At 42.4% G+C, this 20,935-nt stretch overlaps 2 protein-coding genes across 3 annotated transcripts; both read left to right on the top strand.

Annotated features, from left to right (window-relative positions):
* The first annotated feature begins 270 nt into the window (after positions 1-270).
* On the top strand, positions 271-4,691 carry LOC111586893 (uncharacterized). 2 transcript variants are annotated; one of them, XM_055007876.1, is made up of 5 exons: positions 288-1,936; positions 2,074-2,152; positions 2,343-2,498; positions 2,718-2,810; positions 3,253-4,690. In XM_055007876.1, exons 2-5 carry the CDS (start codon positions 2,096-2,098, stop codon positions 3,481-3,483), a joined length of 537 nt encoding a protein of 178 aa, XP_054863851.1. In that variant the 5' UTR covers positions 288-1,936; positions 2,074-2,095; the 3' UTR covers positions 3,484-4,690. The 2 variants fall into 2 exon arrangements, with proteins under 2 accessions (XP_054863848.1, XP_054863851.1); XM_055007873.1 differs by having other exon boundaries at positions 271-2,152; positions 3,253-4,691.
* A 9,033-nt stretch (positions 4,692-13,724) lies between these two features.
* LOC129348084 (protein LDOC1-like) lies at positions 13,725-15,974 on the top strand. Its single transcript, XM_055007479.1, has one exon. It carries the CDS (start codon positions 14,672-14,674, stop codon positions 15,326-15,328), a length of 657 nt encoding a protein of 218 aa, XP_054863454.1. The 5' UTR covers positions 13,725-14,671; the 3' UTR covers positions 15,329-15,974.
* Positions 15,975-20,935: the final 4,961 nt, after the last annotated feature.

Raw genomic sequence — 20,935 nt, 5'->3', positions numbered from 1 at the left:
TTGTTTGTGTTAATGTCGACTGATTCAATATGTGTAAGGGTTGTGCTGTGAACTGTTTTTTGACACAACACTTTGTGCTGTCGTCTGCGCAAATATAAAATTTGTAGCTAGATGAATGTTGGCTGTAGATTGTGTTCATGTTGCTGCAGAACTTTGTTTTGTAGCTGCAGGCTGTTCTATTGTAAGTGATGCTGATGCTGATGCTGATGCTGACGTTGGTTGTTACAAGTAATGGAGTTTTAGCTCGAGTTTGTGATTGTATTGTTGCAGTTGTAATTAGTTTTGTTTGTATGACTGCTATGTGATCAGCTATAGCTCGTGTTGGTGTAGTTCGTGTTGGCTGTTGTAATGGTGAAGTCACAGCTGTTGTAGTTTGTGCTTTAGAAGTCATTGATCCACTGTACATTGGTGCTGTGCTGTGAGTGGCTGTTGATCCGGTGGTTTGTTTTGCAGCTGCGAGTGGCACAATTGTTATTGATTCCGAAGAAGGTGTTGATGAAGTCACTGAACCTGTTCTTACACGTGAAGAGCTTTTTACTGGAGTTGCTGAATGCGAGCTTGCAGTTGTAAATTGTGTTGTTCCTATCAGTCTTGTATGATCAGCTGTCGTTTCTGGTGGCATTGTGACAGATAATGTAGTTTGTGTCGAAGAGATTTGTGATGGTGCTGTAGTTAATTTAGTTGTCACTCATATTGCTGATACAGATGTTGGTGAAGCCACTGATTTGGTTGTTACAGATGATAGAGCCTCAGGTTGAGTTTGTAATTGAGTTTTTACAGTTGTAATTTCAGTTGATCTTTGAAGGGGCAAAGCCACACTTGGTGTTGTTTTTGTGTATATAGTGACAGATGCTGAGGTTTGTGATGCATTTGTAGTTGTAGCCATACCACTGGTAGTTTGTGTTGCTGTTGGTGTTTAAGCCCATTTCTGTGGATGGTATCACTTTTGTCAGTGTTGTCACTGATCTAGATGTAAAGGATATGTTGTGATTTACAAACTCATCTGTGAGCAGTTTAATTGTTCATTCTAATGTAGATGACTGTGATGTGACTTATTGTGTTGTAACAGATGCTGGAGTCTTTGACTGTGTTGATGAATCTCTAAAATGTGGAAATGCTGGTTCTGTTGTTCAGATTTATGCTGTGGTGAATATCCAAAGATAATATGTCTCGGTTGGATGCAATAGCTTACATAGTTGCCATGGGTGCAGCAGTTCAAAAACTGCTAGAGGTAAACAATGAGCTGGAATGCATTTCCATGCTTTAGTGATTTTAATTTGATTGTAGATAGGAATTTGATATGCAAAGAAGAATTTTCGCTTTCATAGAAGATAGCAATTGTGATGCACTGTTTTTTGTGTCAAAGAACTTGTTTGCAGTGCTGTTTTTATCAGGGCTCCCTCCTCTGTCCCAGCTTCAGCTGCCCACCTGACCTCCCTCATCCTCCTCCCTCCTATTCCTCTCTCCACCTTCGTGCTGCAGCTCGGCAGAGCTGCTCTGTCCAGCTGCTGCTCATCACCAATCACTTGTCAACGGAACTCCGGGCAGCTGCGGTGCAGCACACCTGATGATCATCTCCACAATAAAAGCCAGCTGCACACTCCACACCCTGCCAGATAGTAAACTCTGCACATGCAGTCAGTCGTCTAGCCTTGAACCTTTGCTGAGATTTTTTCCATTGAAAAGCTTTACCTTGACTAACCCTGTTTCTCTTGCCTAGCTCCGCTGACCCAGCTGCCCGGTTCCACCTGCTCGGGAGCAAGGGTCAGTCTCGGGTCATTACGAGTGGAAAATAAGCCTGAAGTACAAAATGGCCAACTACCGCACTAGACTGCGGAACATTGGGTGTCCAGAATTAAGCATAAATGCTGCCAAAGAAAAACGCAGGACAACAGGCAAAGGTCCCAACCAAGTGAAGAAGCCACGGAAAGCAGAGGTCAGTTACTGTCCTGATTATCCCATAGGGGAAACAAAAGCAAGTCTTGAGCTGGAAAGAAAAATCCTGTTGTTGGAGGTAAAGAAAAAGAACCAACCACTGATAAAGGCTAAAATGGAAAGAACTTTTGCCTACAGGAGACAGGAAATCATTCAGGACATGCCCTTCATCACCGAGTTCCAAGACAGATGGCCAGCTCTGTTTTCTGAGAGCGAGGTAATGTAACCATGTGTATTTAATATATGTTATATGTTTATACATGTAGCAGTCAATAATTTCATTTGAAAGTCTTGCTAGCCCCTATAAATAAGAATAAATGATTCCCCCATGCATCGCATTAGGTATTGTGTATAACACCACTTTTCAGCTGGAAATTTAATTGTGCATCTGTCTCATTGTGTTTCAGCTAAATGCAGAATTCACACGCATCACAACTGTTCCCCTGCTGTCCAGAATCATGTCCAAACTGGATCATTACACAAACCAGTTGATGAAGGTGTTTAGAAAGAAGGGTGGAGCAGCAGGGCACAAAATGAGCATGATCGTGGCAGCCATGGACAAGGTACGGTGTTCTATTAAATGGTTTTGTTTGGCCACTTGCCAGTGTGTCTGCATCTTTATCACTCTTTCTATCATATCTGCATGTCATTATAAATTTGTGCTCGTTTGTTTCCCTGATTCTTTTTGGGTAATGTACTTGTTCTTGTGTGGGTAGTGGGAATATGGTATTTTTTTTTTTTTTTTTATGTGTAGATCCTGAAGGTTTGTTTGCCCCCCACAGAATCCTACTGTTGAAACACGACGAGAATGCATCCTCAAAGCACTTTGTGTGTACCTCAATGGAAATCCAGAAAATTTCATAAAGGACTATGTGGTAAGTTGCATCATACAGTATGAACCATAGCCCAACAAATACCTTTTGTCTGAGTTGAGGAAATTGTTATGATATCTTGTACAATTTTGTTAAAATTATCCTTTTGTGCCTCAGTAAGGACTTTGATGTTTTTTATTTTCTTGATCATTAAAGCTGTGTTTATGCATATGGCATCAAAATCTCTTATGGTATTCCTTTTAACATATATATATATATTCTTTATTTTAACCAATCACTTAATAATATACTGTAATAAAATCAATAATATATTGCATATACAAAATTGGTCCTCTGAAGCTATTAGGGACAAAAATGATCCCATTAAAACCCAATATGATTAAATTGTGTTGTTTAAGATTAATTGATACTGACTGCAACATGTGGCAGTCCAATTTCTCTTCAACACATTTTCATTAATGCTTTATTCTAATCTCATTTTGAGGTTGTTGAACCTGGTGCAATGAGAGCAATGGAGGAAAAGGTCATGGAAATCTATGTTATCCGACATGAGGGAGCAGAGCCCACAGAGTCGCCTGAGGATGTTGGCATCATAATTGAGGGAGTTGAAGTGTTGCAGGATCTGAGAGACGTGGCAAATGGGTGTGCAGTCCTGTTTGGCCTCATCTACAGTTTAAACCTCACCTACCCCAAAAGACCTGAGATACACGTTTGAATTTTTCAGAAAGTTTCGATGGATTTGGATGGCAACGGACTTTCCACAAAGGTGCAGGTCCTCAAGAACCGATTACATGAGTAATCCCACCTGCAGTACACCACTGACTGAAGTGATTATTGCATTTAAAACTGAAAAAACTCTACTGGCACTAATTGTGCGTCTGTACCCTGCAACAGTGTGTGTACACGTTGCTTCTTTTTTTTTTTTTTTTTAAACCTGTATTTTCCTAAGCAGAGAATTTGTTCTGCCCCCTGCCTCTCTCCCAGGAAACAATTTGGACATGGACTTGTAGCTATAAACTGCAATTGATTATAGAAACTGGTGAAACTGTGATGGGGGTTACTGGTTCTTATAGTTGTTTTATTATGTTGAGTATTATAACATCTGATATGTTTTTTTTTGGTTGGTTGTTTGTTTTTACCCTCAAGTGGTAAATGTTTCTGCAGAGAAGTTTGTCATTCAAATAGAACACTCATTTGCTCTTTTTCAGTTTTTTAAATTTTTATGTTCTTATGTATTATCTGATGTGTAACATCAAGCTCTAGTAATTAAGGAATGTTTTCTCCATTTTTTTTCTCCAATGTTTAAGACAATGTTATTCAGGCATGACTAGTGCACTTTAAAGGAACCAAGAGTTTTGTCAATTTTTGAAGCTTGATCAAAATTTTTATAACTTTTCTCAATTTATTGAATGTTTTAAGTGCACAACACTAAATGGTGTAGTTGTGTTTAGATAATTGTGTTAATAATGGTTTATTTGCTATTTCTCAGTTTGGAGAATTTTTTTAATGTAATATCTGATGTGTAATATGAAGCAATAGTAATTTAGATAATTGTTAAGGTTTTCTCCAATTTATTTACATGTTTAAGACAATGTTATTCAGGCATGTCTAGTGCACTTGAAAGGAACTAAGAGTAATATTTTTGAATCTTAATTTTTTGTACATTTGTCTTTATTTTTTCTCAGTTTATTTTCTCAGATTTATAGAAAATAAAAAAGTGCTAAGCACTGAATACTCTTGTTTTGTTTACAGTGGTTTAGTTTATTGCAAGGTTGATGTTGGGTTGTTTTTTTTCTATTATTACTTTTTCCAAGTCAGTTAGCATCAACCTGTACTTGTTGGGGCCTGTTTGTTTGACACATGCCTTACAGTTGATGACCTGATATATTTTTTATAAAGTCAGGTGAAGTAAAATGACTAACTTGAATTTATTTGAACTACTCACATTGATAGAGCAAGTAAGATAGAGCATGTTAAGTACAGTCAATGAAGTACTACAGTGTAAATACAACTTGATTGTGTTGAGTAACTTAAGAATAACTGTTTAAAAAATTCTGCATAACTGTATTTACTGCACTTAAAGTAATTGTGTTTATTGAAATCAGCACAACCATTTTCATTACGTTTAACATGATTGTGTCAAGTAAAATCAACATAACTCTATGATGAAGCATTTAAGTAAGACAGTTTGTTTAGAGTTACTTGAAAGCATGTAGTAATAATTACTTTACTAGACTTCTTCCTATTTATTCAACCTAGTTTCGTGGGACCGGTTGACATAATTAAGTTAAGTAAATATGATGTTTCATTTCTTTGAGTGTAGTTAGGCTAGGTTCATTTGGTTCTACTTTCCACTGGTACTTGTTAGCCGGGTTTGCTAGCTTCCATTTTTTTTAAGTGAAATACAAAGATGTACATCTCTATCAACATCCTCAAAGCAAATGCTGCATCTATAGTACTCTTTCTTGTCATGAACAGCAGTATGGTTATACTGCTGCTCACAAATATTCACTTCTGTTCTTAGTCTAACTTCTACTACTCTTTCCCATAACTTCATTTTATGGCTCATCAACTTTATTCCGCGTTGTCACAACTCTGCACATTTCCCTTGTTCCAGCACACTTCTCCTCCATTCCTCAAGCATCTTCTCACTCTCTAAGATCTAGTTGAACAACCTAGTCAGAAAATCTTCTGCCATTCATCAGGGCCACCTGCCTTTCCATTCTTTGTCCTCTTTAATGTCTTCCTCATTTCATTCTTACCAATCTTTGCTACTTCCTGGTTCACAACAGTCACCTCTTCTACTTTTCCTTCTCTGTCATTGTCCTCATTCATCAACTCTTCAAAGCACTCTTTCCATCTTCCTATCAAACTTCTGCCATTTGTCAATATATTTTCATTTCTATTCTTAATCACCCTAACCTGCTGCACATCCTTCCCATCTCTAAATCTCTGCCTCGCCAACCTGTATAAATCAGTCACTCCCTCCCTTCTGTGCAATCTAGCATACAAGCCATCGTACACCCTTTGTTTGGCCTTTGTCACCTCTACTTTCATCTTACGCTGCATCTCCCCGTACTCCTGTCTACTCTCTTCAGTCCTCTCAGTATCCCATTTCTTTTTAGCTAACCCTTTTCTCTGTATACTTGCCTGCACTTCCTCGTTCCACCACCAAGCCTCCTTATCGACTTTCCTTCCAGATGACAAACCAAGTACTCTCCTGCTTGTCTCACTGATCACATTAGTTGTAGTTGTCCAGTCATCTTGAAACACCTCCTGACCAACAAGATACTGTCTCAATTCCTCCCTGAAAACCACGCAACACTCTTCCTTTTTCAGCTTATACTATTTCATCCTCTGTTCCGTCTTTGCCCTCTTCATCTTCCTCACCACCAGAGTCATCCTGCACACCACCATCCTATGCTGTCTGGCTACCTTTCACCTACCACTACTTTGCAGTCACTGATCTCCTTCAGATTACACCGTCTATACAAAATGTATTCTACCTGTGTGCTCCTACCTCCACTCTTACAAGTCACCCTATGTTCCTGCCTCTTCTGGAAGAAAGTATTCACTACAGCCATTCCATCCTTTTTGCAAAGTCTTCCACCATTTGTCCTTCTGCGTTCCTATCCTGAATACTTAACCTGCCCATCACGTCCTCATCACCTCTGTTGCCTGCACCAACATGTCCACTGAAGTCTGCACCAATCACCACTGTCTCATTTCTGGGGATACTCTGCATCACTTCATCAAACTCCCTTCAGAATTTAGCTCACATCCTACCTGTGGGGCATAACCATTAACAACATTGAACATCACACCTTCAGTTTCTACCTTCAGTCTCATCACTGTATCTGACACTATTTTTACCTCCAGAACATTCCTAAACAAACTCCTCCTTCAAGACAACTCCTACTCCATTCCTCTTCCTATCAGTGCCATGATGAAACAGCTTAAACCCAGCTTCTAAATTTCTAGCCTTGCAACCTTTCCACTTGGTCTCCTGAACACACAGCATATCCACCTTCCTCCTCTGTATCATGTCAACCAACTCTCTAGCTTTTCCTGTCATAGTTACAACATTCGAAGTCCCTACTCTCAGTCTTAGACTCATGACTTTCCTCTTCTCTCTCTGCCTATGAAAACACCTTTCTCCTCTCATTCTTCAACCAACAGTAGCCCAATTTCCAACGTCACCCTGTGGGTCAACAGCAACGATGGAGGTTGTTGCTAACCGGAGCCTCGACCAATTCATTATGGAAGTTGTAGGATCGATTTGCGTCTTTATTTTGGCATAGGTTTTACGTCGGATTCCCTTCCTGACACAACACTACATTTATCCGGGCTTTGGACCAGCACAAGGAGGACACTGGCTTGAGGCCCCTTGAGCCTGCATTATGGAAACAGAACACTGCTTTTCAAATATATGTCATAAAGTTTACATAGTTTAAAAATAATAGAAATTATACTCTATTTTTCTAAACACAGTTTGACCTGTAGAGAGACACAAGGAGGCTGAAGCCAATCATAGCTGATTTAGGGCAACAGGATATACCCTGGACAGGAGACCAGCCCATTACAGGGACTACACATAAACACAAACCATGCCCACTCACACTCATAGCGAATGTAGAATCACTGGTTAACTGAAACATGTCTTCAAACTGTGGGAGGAAGCCAGAGCACAAGGAGAAAACCTACGCAGGTGGAGGATGAACATGTAAACTCTAACCCAACCGAGATTTAAATCTCACTGTGAGGCAACAGTGCTAGTAACCACCCCAACACTGTGCTGCCCTTGGCAGTGTCATTACATAGTACTGGTCCGTACTTTAGACATCATGAGATAGTTGCTATTATGGGCGCTCTTTTCCAGGACTTTTTTTTCTGGAATCTGGTCTGATAGGAAATGAAATATATGGCTTCTGCTATCATGGAGCAATTGTCGCATAACTTAACTTACCTGCCAGGAGGCTAAGGAGAAATCCCCTGTTTGTGGTGATGGCTAACCATGCATGAGGTTGTATAGAATCCATTCTTCTTGCTGACATACGTGCACATCTTATCATTTTTAATACTGTCAGGTTATAAACGAGCAATTCAAAAAAATAATAAAAATCAAACTTGAAGAAGCAGAACCAGACATCTTGCCTTTTTTATTGAACACTTGCTGCTTCCCTGTCCAGTCCTGACACCTACATGACTAGTTTACATTGTTCCTCTTAAAAATTAGGGGGATTTGAGAGTGGTAGGATTATGTAGTAGTCAAGAGCCTCCACTCTCAAGCAGAGATTAAAAAAAAAAACAAACAGCCTGGTAAACGCCCCCCTTTCTGTTCATAATTATATTCCCCAGTGTCGTGTTAAAATTGTATTTACTTTGTAATTCTGATAATTGTAAAACACCTTTTTAAGCGTGGTAGTGATAACAACTGACAATGGCCTTTTTATGGACTGATTACAATCAAAACAGGATTAACAAGTTCCTTGAGCAACAAATGACAAGAAATATATTATACACTGCCTGGCCCAAAAAAACATCGCCATCTGGATTCAACACAGAATAGACAGGTGAGAGCTTTCCACTGGATAATTACTGCAGTGACGAATATGTTTCAGCTGGCAACAACTTATTTAACCCTAGCTGATGCATTGAGGAGCTTCTCATTTCTTGAGCAACCACATCGCAAGACATATCCTGTGGTCATGGAAAGGTTGTTAATCTGTTTCAGAAGGGTCAAATAAGTGGCCTGCATCAAGTAAATAAAACAACTAAGGAAATTTTTGAAACTACTAAAATCAGGTTAAGAATCGTCCAACATATTTTCAGTGTCAACCACTAATGCTGTGCAGGGATTTGGGTAAATGCTACGATGCGCCGTGTACATTGTTATGTAAGATGTCATCTGGTCGATTGCAACCAATTATAGAGCCTGTGTGGTCTGGATACATTACAGTAGTACTAACTGATTCCACTCATTTAGCTAGTAAAAAACTCAGACTCAGTTTGCAAGGTTCTAAAGCCTTCATTACACCCTTGCAGTCAAGCAAAAGGACAGCTGAGGAGAGCTCACTGCAGATGCCTAGTTGTTGTAATTATATTGGTCCAATTGGAGGACTCCATTCCTCACATGCAGGAAGAACTGTGCTCGAATAACCTCAGTCTTGGTCTTGTCCTGACTACATGTTCTATAATGTAGAAGGCTAAGAATTATTATAATCTGATGTGTAAACTTTTTAGTATAGTCTGCCTGTTCAGCTGCATTTCAATGTACTTCCAACATAACTTTGGAAAAAATAAATGTTAGACATTGTAAGAATTAACAACCACCATAACAAAGCTGGCTGATTGCCAGACGATTCTTTTCTGTGGTTCCTCGATGGTGGAACAAGTTATTAAACTCTGTTCAATCTGCAGAGTGTCTCTCAGTCTTTAAGAAAAGATTAAAAACCCAGCTCTTCACTGAACACCTTTGCACTTGACAAACTGCAAAAAAAAATAAATAAATAAAATTCCTATTACGTCTGTACTGCCTGTAGGCACCACGGTCCTGTTGTCACACTTGAACTTGGTTTATGGCTCTAATCCAGGTTGTTTTCTCCTGACTAGATCCTTCTTTGTGTTATATCTACACTCAGATATACATCGCTTTGGATAAAAGCGTCTGCTAAATGAAACTGTAGAACTGTAAAGCATGCATATTCATAGATTTGTTGTGCTGACTTGATTAACCAACTACTCAAGAGCCATAAGTTTATGATTACATTTATTTCAGTGCTTATTCATAGACAACAATCAGCTGGTTATAAGAGGGTTTGTTGAAACCTGTAAGACAAGAACTGCCACATATTATTGGCAGCTTGCTCAGCAACTATGTACAGTATGCCACTGAATAATACGAAGAATAATTATACTGTTTAACTGTCATAATAGCAGCCCATACAAAGTCAAGATACTTCCAGCATTTTCCCAAGCTATTATTTGTGTTGCTTTAGTCTGCACCACACCTAACAACACCGCACTCACATTTATATGTAGAACATGTCTTTACTTTATTATTTTACCCACCAGGCAGGTGACATGTTGCATTGTACAGTTATTACCATATCATGACACCGTAATAACTTTATTACTACTGCTATTACAGTGTTCTTTAACAGTGGCCACATTCTAAATTGCGCAACATGAAAAGGTTAAGATATGCAGTGAACCGAGGCTTTATAGGACAATTATCAGATAGCATGACGAGCACAAAAACACTCCTTTAGCGAGGGACTACAAAAGACCTTAAAATACAGCTTTATTCAAATGACACAATGCCATAGACGAGAACAAACCATTGACATGCCAGATGCTGGCTTGCTAGTTAGGGCTGTAGCTACAGACTTGCATGTCCATAACTCCATCATGTAGCATCTCACAAATTGCTTGATGGACGTACCATAAGCATGATGATGACAATCTGTCACATGATGCTCTGGATGGACATGTCCAACAACATGATCCTGTCCCTCAAAATGTCCACCAACTTCACCAAGACCTTCAGGAGTGGGACAAAATGCTACAAACCAAGATACAGGCATATGGGTTCTGTAAAGCGTCTCGAGACAATTTGACTGTAATTGGCGCTATATAAATAAAATTGAATTGAATTGAATTGAATTGAATACACAATGGCATTAACTCTATACATCACAGATGTGTGGCAAAGTGGTGAACATACTGAGTTGTAATATCTGGTCAGTCTGACTACTATCATTTCATATGTAATGGATACTTGGTTACTTCATATGTACTTCATGATCATCAGTTGAATTTATGTATTTTATATTGTACATAGTACAATTATGGCAGAAGCTAAATTTGAATAAGAATTGCAGGAAGTAAACAATGGTGATATATGTTATATATGTGTACCAGATAATGAAAAAGCTGACAATTAATTAAGTAATAAACAGTAATAGTAGGACTAATTATTCAGATGTTGAATAGTTTTGTATGTTTTGCAAAACTGCGTAAACCTAAACGAATAAAATCCAGTGGTGTTGTATATGTAACTATGTTTCCCATAGCTACCCCTTTAAATTAGTACAGAAGCCTGTGAGTCCGAACTTCTTCCTCTCCACTTTTGCAGGTCTTCAAGAAGACGTATGCTATTCAACACAATTCCCAGTCAAAGAAATCTAAACTATGATATAGCTTTAAGGAGTAAATGATGCTGAATGTTTCTGAAAAAAATAGATTCCTTGTGCAGAAACAATAACAACTTTTGAAATAACACAGTCAATGAAGTGCATTCATCATGACTGATAACTGACTCTTGAGCAAGCAAACTACTTGGTCCTAGGGTCTTCTATGACGGGCCTGCAGTCTCTGTGTTCATAAGTCACAAGCTGTAGCTAAGACCAGAGTCAATAAGGGTCTATATAAGGCTTCATTACGGTACGGGAGGCATGGAGTCTGGAGAGGACGATGTAAGTATTCGTTCTGAGAATGGAAAACCCGCAAACTTAAAGACAGGCAAAAAACCATCCCCGGACTCGACTGAATCGTTCACTGGGAAAAGATGTCGTAAATGGTAGGTAACAAATGCTATGACCTGTAATTTCCTTGCATGTGAAGCTGGCAGGATTAGTGACATCAGTGATGCTACTAGCAAGAAAAAACCTGTAAATCTACTCAGTGGACGTCAGATACCTGCAGAACCATGCACCAAAAATACATCTGCCTTGCAGCAAGTGCATGCACAGGGCATGTCAGCTACTTTGACGGACTTTATTACTGCAGTGACACAGCTACATCCCTTATCAGGAGGCTCAGGAATGTAAGGGTGTGGAAAGAAGTGTGGTGTGTCACAGGTTTCACAAAGCTAGAGGTGTACCAGATGTTTAAACCCTCATCGAGTTGAATGACTTTTTCTTAGCTGTCACTCTGCAACCCTTTCACACAGAACTGCAATAAAAACATTCACAGCCAAAAAAGGTAAGACACACAAGTCCATTTCATCTACAAGCAATAATTTTGCTTTTATTGTTTAAAAGATCCATCACTAATACATGGACACACTGATTGTCTCAGCATGCAGACATACTCTTAGGCTGGAGCTGTCCAAATCTAGAGCAGGCAGACCTACAACCACAGCCTTGTGCACAACATCAGCAGCAACATGCAAGCTTGAAGTACAGACAGAGGCCTCATCATAAATTCAAGAAAAAATGCAAAGAAAAGGCCACTTACATTCTTTACTGCACTGTACTGCATTGTACTGTACTGTGTTGTGGCATTTTAATATTAAACAAATGTTAAAACTAGACAAATAGGATGTTTAAATCAGATTTTAGTGCAAGCAATGATAAGACTGGAAAACCTAATGTGTCACCTGAATTTATCCATCCATCCATCCATCCATCCATCCACCCATCCATCCATACATCGTTTAATCTTCATTAGGGTCGTGGGGGGCTGGAGTCTATCCCAGCTGACTTAGGGTAAAGATAGGGAACACCCTGGACAAGTCATCAGTCTATTGCAGGGCTACATATAGAGACAAACAATCTCACTCACATTCACACCTACCGACAGTTCAGAATCACAAGTTAACCTCAGCATGTTTTTGGGCTGTGGGAGGAAGCCAGAGTACCTGGCTCGCATGTACAGGGAGAACATGCAAACTCCAGGCAGAAAGATCCCAGGATGGCTGGGATGTGATCCAGGGATCTTCTAGCTGCAAGGCAACGATCCTAACCACCAAGCCAAATAATGTTATTACTATTATTCTTAAATTACACTGGTAACAAGCAATAAAACAACCAATAAAAAAATTAAAAACATAACAAAGCCTTGTACCTTTGGTTCAGCTGCTAAAGGGTTTTGTCAAGTTAATTGATTTTGATTGATTTGTAAATAAAATAAACCCTCTACAATAGTAAAATCATTCATCACTTTGCCAGAAAGGTACACATGATCAGACAAGTCAGACTGACGTCACTATTGGCAGCAGGTCAACACATCATCACTGTGAATGATTAATAAGTGACGCCTTTGGCTGTAGTATTTACTAAGGATTCAGTTTCCTGCTACATGGAATTGTTTGCAGTTGATTTCTAAGTGACAACGTGTATTGTGATTATGTGTGTTAGTGGCACTGCCTCCTAAACTTGTTTCACAACAAAGGTTGAATACTAAATAGGCTTTGGCCAGATTTCATTTTCAGTGTATTTTCTAAAACCTAAAATGTTTTCAAAAATGGCTAGCTAACTCAAGAAGGCAATTTGACTTTTATGAAGATCAGATACCATCGGACTATAGGCAGTTTTCTCTTATTAGTCCTACTTACTTCCTGGTTGACTGTGTCCTGTCATCCATTCCATCTTTACTCTGCACAACTGTCTCATTTGACTCTTCTTTTTGATGCCATTTTCTTCTCCATCCTTGCCTGACTCCTCTTTTTTGACTTCCTTTCCTTGTAACATTGTACGGTGGTGTGATTTTTCCCTAGGGAGACTGGATGAATCAAAATTCACTACTGAGTAGAACATTCATCAAACTGAACATTTGTATTTAGCGCAATATTCACAACTAATGCTCAATATGAGTAGGCATTGGGTGGGGTCATGCACATGTACAGGGAGAACATGCAAACTCCATGCAGAAAGATCACTAGAAGGCCGGGACACGAACAGGGGATCTTCTGGCAAATGCGAATCACCAAGCCAAAGTGAAGCCCCTGATCAATTCAATTCAATTTTATTCATATAGGGCCAATTCACAACATTTGTCATCTCATAGTGCCACTCTGCAGCCCTTTTGTCAGGCTGGCTGCTGCCAAGCCTAGATAGTGCTCTCTCCCTCTTTTCTCCGCCTCTTTTTCCTTTTTAGGTTTGTCAGCAGTGCAGTTGCAGAGGCAGGTGTCTCTCATTGTCAATCATCATCAGCTGGTGCAGGAGCAGGTGGAGAAGTTGCCAATCAAGTTCCACTCTCGCCACAATATAATCAGACGCCACTCACCTCTCAGCGCCGGATCGTGACACAGCCAGTACAAGAATTCTGCATGTTACTTCTGCCACAAGTTCCGTGATCTCGCTCTCCTGGTAACTCCGTTTGTCCTCCTTTGTTTCAGTCCCGGTTCCACCTGCTCCTGCTGCTATTCTTCCTGGTTCCTCGTCACCTCCAGTTTCCTACTCCGTTCAAGTGTTCTGGAAATACTCACCTGTGTCGTCCTCCTCCTTCCTGGTGTCCCTCCATGTTCACCTGCCGCTGCAACTCACCACCCGTCATCCGGACTCGAGAACCACTCGTCAAAATCCCTCCGCCATTTACAGTCATGAGCCCAGTCCGAGCATCTTTTTGTAGTCGTGAGTCAGTTCTAGAAAACTGTTTTTCTGATTGTTATCTGAGTAGCAGCTCTTGAATTTTGTTATCGGGTCTAGTAATAATCTTGAGTCTTGAATCTAGTAAGTGTTGAGTCCTGATTTAATTCCTAGCTTCAAGTTAGTTCTTTGTGAACTGAAGATTTTTGAATTTGGTTCAGTTCCTGGAGAGAGTCTGGGTAAGAATAGACTTTAATTCAGGCCTCCTAGTTGTTGCCTCGCTTAAGTAAAACACTTTTTGTATTTTCATACCTTAGATTGGTAAAGCTCTCTTGCCTGGGTTATACCCAACGTGAGTCTGCTTGTTTTGAGTTTTTGTATTCAGCTGTCCCTGCCTCAAGTAGTTGCCAGGAGCTTTTCAGAGGGCTTTTCGTTCCTTTTCAGTTTGTAGTATCTAAGAAGAAAACTTAAGTTTTTGTCTGTAATCACCTTTTTGAGACTTTGTAAATAAACTTCTTTTTTGCATTATAACTAGCCTGTTCATTTCCTGCGCCTGAGCTTCCTGGGTAATCGTAACAGCACGATCCGGCCATGATGAGCTCAGCAGGAAATGTTACAGCTGCAGACGGAGTTTCCGAAGTTTCACTCCAGGAGGCTTTGACCAGCTTAGACGCGGCTCTAGTTCAACATGATGAGACGCTGCGTTCCCTGTCGTCTAGCAATTCTGCTATGTATAAACAGCTCGCTACTCTTACTGAGAAAGTAAATCAACTTTCGGTTCAGCCCGCATCGGTTGCGCCTGTAGTAAATACGACGACCGTCAAAGAACCACATGCTCCGACACCTGAACGTTACAGTGGGGACTTTGGAGTTTGTCAGGCGTTTCTCACGCAGGTTTCATTAGTTTTCGAGTTACAACCTCGTTCGTATGCCTCCGATAGAGCTAAAATAGCTTTTTTAATTGGGCTATTATCCGGTGATGCTCGTGACTGGGGGGCTGCTGTGTGGCAACGCCAAGGACCTTTATGCAACTCATACATGGCTTTTGTTGAAGAAATGCGAAAGAACTTTGATCATCCAGTCAGTGGCAGAGATGCTTCCACTCGGCTGGGGTCCATCCAACAAGGTTCACGGAGTGTAGCCGAATATGCTCGGGAGTTCCGAACCCTGGCCGCAGAAGTGGACTGGAATGATCCAGCATTAAGAAGTGCATTCTACAGAGGACTGAATGAGACTTTTAAAAGATGAACTGACTTTGAGAGATGAGCCACCTACCCTCGACCTTTGGATTGCTCTCGCAATAAAACTAGACCATCGCATGCGAGAGAGACGACGGGAGAAGAGAGTCCGTTCCACTGGGGAATCTGTTCTCGTCAGGCCGGTTAAAAGGCCCATTCAACCCATGCCTCCGACGGAGGATCCAGAGCCAATGCAGCTTGGACATGCGAAGCTGACCTCTCAGGAGAAGGAGGACCGGAGAGAGGCTCGACTTTGCCTTTACTGTGGAGAATCTGGGCACTTTATTGCTGTCTGTCCTCGACGTACAGCAAAAGGGAAGGCTCACCAGTAGAAGGGGAGTATCTGGTGAGCCGGGCCACGACTTCTCCTCCCCAACGACTCCAGTTAAGAACCACACTGTGCTGGGGGTCTGTTTCGCTGCCGGTTCCTGCCCTGGTGGACTCTGGTGCCAAGGAATGTTTTCTGGATGCGAATTTGGTAAGACAGCTGGGCATTCCTACTGTACCTCTAACCCAATCCCTAGTGGCGCGATCGTTAAATGGACTTTGCTTAGCAAACGTTTCTTGTAAAACTATCCCTATAGACTTATTGAACGCTGGAAACCATCGTGAGAAGTTAGCTTTTTGTGTAATTGAGCATTCAAATCCTCCTATGGTGTTAGGATATCCTTGGTTAGTTCAGCACAACCCGCAGTTAGATTGGCGACAGGGAGAGGTCTCTTCCTGGAGCCCAGCCTGTCACCAAAGTTGTCTTTTGTCTGCACTCACACCCGCCACTTCTGAAGCTCCTAGTCCTCCTGAGTCAATAAATTTAGAATCCATTCCCTCTCAGTATCATGATCTAGCTTCTGTTTTTAGTAAGTCTCGAGCTTTGTCTCTTCCTCCTCACCGTCCCTATGACTGTGCGGTTGAGTTAGTTGATGAAGCTACGTTACCTTCTAGTCGCCTATATAGTCTATTAAGCCTGAACAAACTGCCATGGAGAACTATATCCGTGACTCTTTAGCAGCTGGGATTATTAGACCTTCTTCTTCTCCAGTTGGGGCAGGGGGTTTTTTTGTGGACAAGAAAAATGGTTCTCTTAGGCCTTGTATAGACTTTCGTGGGTTAAACAACATTATTGTTAAAAACTCTTACCCCCTGCCACTCATGGACTCGGCCTTTACGCCCCTCCAGGGAGCTTCTGTTTTTACCAAACTCGATCTTAGGAATGCTTATCATCTGATTCGCATTAAAAAGGGAGACGAATGGAAAACAGCTTTTAATACACCTTTAGGTCATTTCGAATATCTCGTGATGCCTTTCGGACTCACAAATGCCCCAGCTGTCTTCCAAAATCTCATAAATGATGTTCTTCGTGACATGATAAATCAATTTATTTTTGTATACTTGGATGACATTCTGATCTATTCCCAGAACCTGGAGGAACATATCGGCCATGTGCGCCAAGTACTGAGTAGACTGCTGAAGAATCGACTTTTTATCAAAGCCGAGAAATGTGAGTTTCACGCCACTTCTGTAACTTTTCTTGGATATGTGATCTCTCCTGGGCAGATTAGGATGGATCCTGGGAAGTTGTCAGCTGTCCAGGACTGGCCAGTTCCTGCAACCAGGAAGCAACTTCAACGTTTCTTAGGATTCGCGAACTTCTATAGGAGGTTCATAAGGGACTACAGTAAGGTAGCTGCACCTCTAACCGCACTGACTTCTACACACAGGTTGTTTCAATGGTCCCTGGAGGCTGACCAGGCTTTTCAGGAATTGAAGCGCCGGTTTACCACGGCACCTATTCTCACACAACCTGATCCTGCCCTCCAGTTTATTGTCGAGGTGGATGCCTCTGATACTGGGGTTGGGGCGGTCCTGTCTTAACGTACACCTGTGGACCAGAAACTCCATCCTTGTGCTTTTTTCTCTCGACGCCTCACTCCCGCAGAACGGAATTATGATATCAGGAACAGAGAACTCTTAGCAGTTAAGTTGGCGTTGGAAGAGTGGCGGCATTGGTTAGAGGGAGCTGAGCAACCTTTTATTGTTTGGACAGATCACAAGAATCTGGAGTACGTTAAGTCCGCCAAAAGGCTCAATTCCCGCCAAGCGCGGTGGACACTGTTTTTTGGACGGTTTAACTTCTCTCTTTCTTACCGCCCAGGTTCTAGGAATGTTAAACCCGATGCCCTGTCTCGCCAATTCATATGCGCAGAGAACACTACGGAGCCGGATTCCATCCTGCCCAAGTCCTGCCTGGTCGCTACGCTAACCTGGCAAGTAGAAGCTGATGTACGACGGGCCCAAGAACGGCATTCGGATCCAGGTAACGGACCTGCTGGAAAATTGTTTGTGCCTGACTCTGTTCGCCCCCAGGTCCTGCAGTGGGGGCACTTGTCTCGAATCGCATGCCATCCAGGAACTAGCCGTACCTTGGAGGTTCTTCGCCAGAAGTTCTGGTGGCCGACAATGGAGTCTGATGCCAAGGAGTTTGTTGCGGCCTGTACAATCTGTGCTCGCAACAAGACATCCAACCAGGCCAGTCCGGGACTCCTTCAACCCCTGCCAGTGCCCAGGCGTCCCTGGTCCCACATCGCGGTTGATTTTGTTACTGGTTTGCCAGTGTCCCAAGGTAACTCTGTAATTTTAACAATTGTGGACCGCTTCTCTAAGGCGGCCCATTTTGTTCCTCTGCCTAAGTTGCCTACTGCCAAGGAGACTGCCGAGGCGCTGGTTCTGAACGTTTTCCGCCTACATGGGATTCCCTTAGATATAGTGTCTGACCGTGGTCCACAGTTCACCTCCGAGGTGTGGAAGGCATTTTGTAATGCCCTAGGAGCCACTGTCAGCCTGACCTCTGGGTTTCATCCCCAGTCCAACGGTCAAACGGAACGTACTAACCAGTCCCTCGAGGTTTTTTTGCGTTGTATGGTTTCGGAAAACCCCACCTCTTGGTGTGAAAGACTGCCCTGGGTCGAGTATGCTCATAATTCTCTGTCTAACTCTTCCTCCGGTTTATCCCCCTTTCAGTGCTCTCTGGGCTATCAGCCTCCCCTGTTTCCTTCCCAGGAACAAGAGATTAACATTTCGTCTGTGCATTCCCTGATTCGACGGATGCAAGGAACCTGGAGGCGGGCGAGACGGGCTCTTTTGCGTTCCGTCCAAAGGATGGAGAATCGGGCCAATCGTCATCGGAGGCCCGCTCCCGTCTACCGGCCAGGCCAGAAGGTTTGGCTCCGGGCAGAAGATATCCCTCTTCGAGTGGAGTCCAAGAAACTGGCACCTCGCTTCATCGGGCCTTTCGAAGTGGATCACATGGTCAACACTAGTTCGGTACGTCTTCGTTTACCTTCCTCCATGAGAATCCACCCCACCTTTCATGTGTCTCAACTGAAACCTGTTGTGGAGAGTGTTTTTGCCCTCCCTGTCCATCCCCCTCCTCCAGGGTCGTCGACGGAGCCCCGGCTTACACTGTTAGATGTTTGTTGGATGCTCAACGATGGGGCCGTGGGCTTCAGTTCCTAGTGGACTGGGTGGGATATGGTCCTGAGGAGAGGAGTTGGGTTCCCCGTACTCGGATTCTCGACAGGACGTTGATCTCTGACTTTTTCCGTCATCATCCGAACCACCCTGTTCGGGCACCTGGAGGTGCCCGTAGGCGGGGGGGTACTGTCAGGCTGGCTGCTGCCAAGCCTAGATAGTGCTCTCTCCCTCTTTTCTCCGCCTCTTTTTCCTTTTTAGGTTTGTCAGCAGTGCAGTTGCAGCGGCAGGTGTCTCTCATTGTCAATCATCATCAGCTGGTGCAGGAGCAGGTGGAGAAGTTGCCAATCAAGCTCCACTCTCGCCACAATATAATCAGACGCCACTCACCTCTCAGCGCCGGATCGTGACACAGCCAGTACAAGAATTCTGCATGTTACTTCTGCCACAAGTTCCGTGATCTCGCTCTCCTGGTAACTCCGTTTGTCCTCCTTTGTTTCAGTCCCGGTTCCACCTGCTCCTGCTGCTATTCTTCCTGGTTCCTCGTCACCTCCAGTTTCCTACTCCGTTCAAGTGTTCTGGAAATACTCACCTGTGTCGTCCTCCTTCTTCCTGGTGTCCCTCCACGTTCACCTGCCGCTGCAACTCACCACCTGTCATCTGGACTCGAGAACCACTCGTCAAAATCCCTCCGCCATTTACAGTCATGAGCCCAGTCCGAGCATCTTTTTGTAGTCATGAGTCAGTTCTAGAAAACTGTTTTTCTGATTGTTATCTGAGTAGCAGCTCTTGAATTTTGTTATCTGGTCTAGTAATAATCTTGAGTCTTGAATCTAGTAAGTGTTGAGTCCTGATTTAATTCCTAGCTTCAAGTTAGTTCATTGTGAACTGAAGATTTTGAATTTGGTTCAGTTCCTGGAGAGAGTCTGGGCAAGAATAGACTTTAATTCAGGCCTCCTAGTTGTTGCCTTGCTTAAGTAAAACACTTTTTGTATTTTCATACCTTAGATTGGTAAAGCTCTCTTGCCTGGGTTATACCCAACGTGAGTCTGCTTGTTTTGAGTTTTTGTATTCAGCCGTCCCTGCCTCAAGTAGTTGCCAGGAGCTTTTCAGAGGGCTTTTCGTTCCTTTTCAGTTTGTAGTATCTAAGAAGAAAACTTAAGTTTTTGTCTGTAATCACCTTTTTGAGACTTTGTAAATAAACTTCTTTTTTGCATTATAACTAGCCTGTTCATTTCCTGCGCCTGAGCTTCCTGGGTAATCGTAACACCTTTGAACTGAATTAATGTATCCGCTACTAACCCTGTGGAAAACAGCAACCCAACGGAAGCCCATGAAGCCCATATAAGGCGTTAAGACCAGACATACATGCCCTCTCTTCATTTGCACTATTGAGTTGAAACCAAGGTCGCCCTCGACTAAGCTGAAATAATGCCAACCTAGCAGAAATAAAAAAGAAGAGATTGTTAAACTTTTGATACAGTTACATGATACACATCCTGATTGGGTCTTAAGACGATGTAATGCTTTGTGTAGTCAGTTAAAATCTCAAGATTTTGCTCGTTTGTTCTTACAGCTGTGTATAGAATAAACATTATTCACATCAGACGCTGAAGACTGCTTGAAGACTCTTGAGAACTTTTTGATGATTCCAACTTTTGATCCAAAATTGATTTTTGATTGTATGTTTGACAAAGCTGGCTGATCATCACCCTTAGCAGACAGACTGAGTCACAATAATTCTATACTATAGAATTTTGCAAATGTCATGGACATTTGGTAACAGTAATCACCCCACACTGAACTGACATTGCATGAGTCTTTTCAGGAGAGGGCACTGAATCTGTGAAAGGAAGTGATAGAAAGTTAGTGTTCATCCAATGACCCTTTGGGTTATTTTATCTAATATCATCAGGAGCCTACCCAACCAGGACAGAGCCACCACACGCACCACAGCGCCCACCAGTACAGTCAATGCAGCCCCCGCAGCCCACCAAGAGCCACTGCACCAGCCGGGACCCGTCGGGCATGCAGAAGAACCCCCCCCAGGCCCCGGGGACCCCCCAGCCACAGCAACACGGATGATGGTCCACTCCCGCCGCCCCATAGACATAAGGGGGCCGGGTCCCACCAGCGAGGCCATACCAGT

Source organism: Amphiprion ocellaris, chromosome 23, assembly GCF_022539595.1.
Source record: "Amphiprion ocellaris isolate individual 3 ecotype Okinawa chromosome 23, ASM2253959v1, whole genome shotgun sequence".
NCBI classification, from domain to species: domain Eukaryota; kingdom Metazoa; phylum Chordata; class Actinopteri; family Pomacentridae; genus Amphiprion; species Amphiprion ocellaris.
The sequence above is the reverse complement of the archived record's forward strand: the minus strand, read 5'-3'. Positions and strand labels throughout refer to the sequence as shown.

Coding starts and splice junctions, on each gene's coding strand:
- LOC111586893 (XM_055007873.1), top strand. CDS start 1,811: ATGGCCAACTACCGCACTAGACTGCGGAACATTGGGTGTCCAGAATTA. Junction 2,499..2,717: donor TCGTGGCAGCCATGGACAAG/GTACGGTGTTCT, acceptor TGCCCCCCACAG/AATCCTACTGTTGAAACACG. Junction 2,811..3,252: donor ATTTCATAAAGGACTATGTG/GTAAGTTGCATC, acceptor TCTCATTTTGAG/GTTGTTGAACCTGGTGCAAT.
- LOC129348084 (XM_055007479.1), top strand. CDS start 14,672: ATGATGAGCTCAGCAGGAAATGTTACAGCTGCAGACGGAGTTTCCGAA.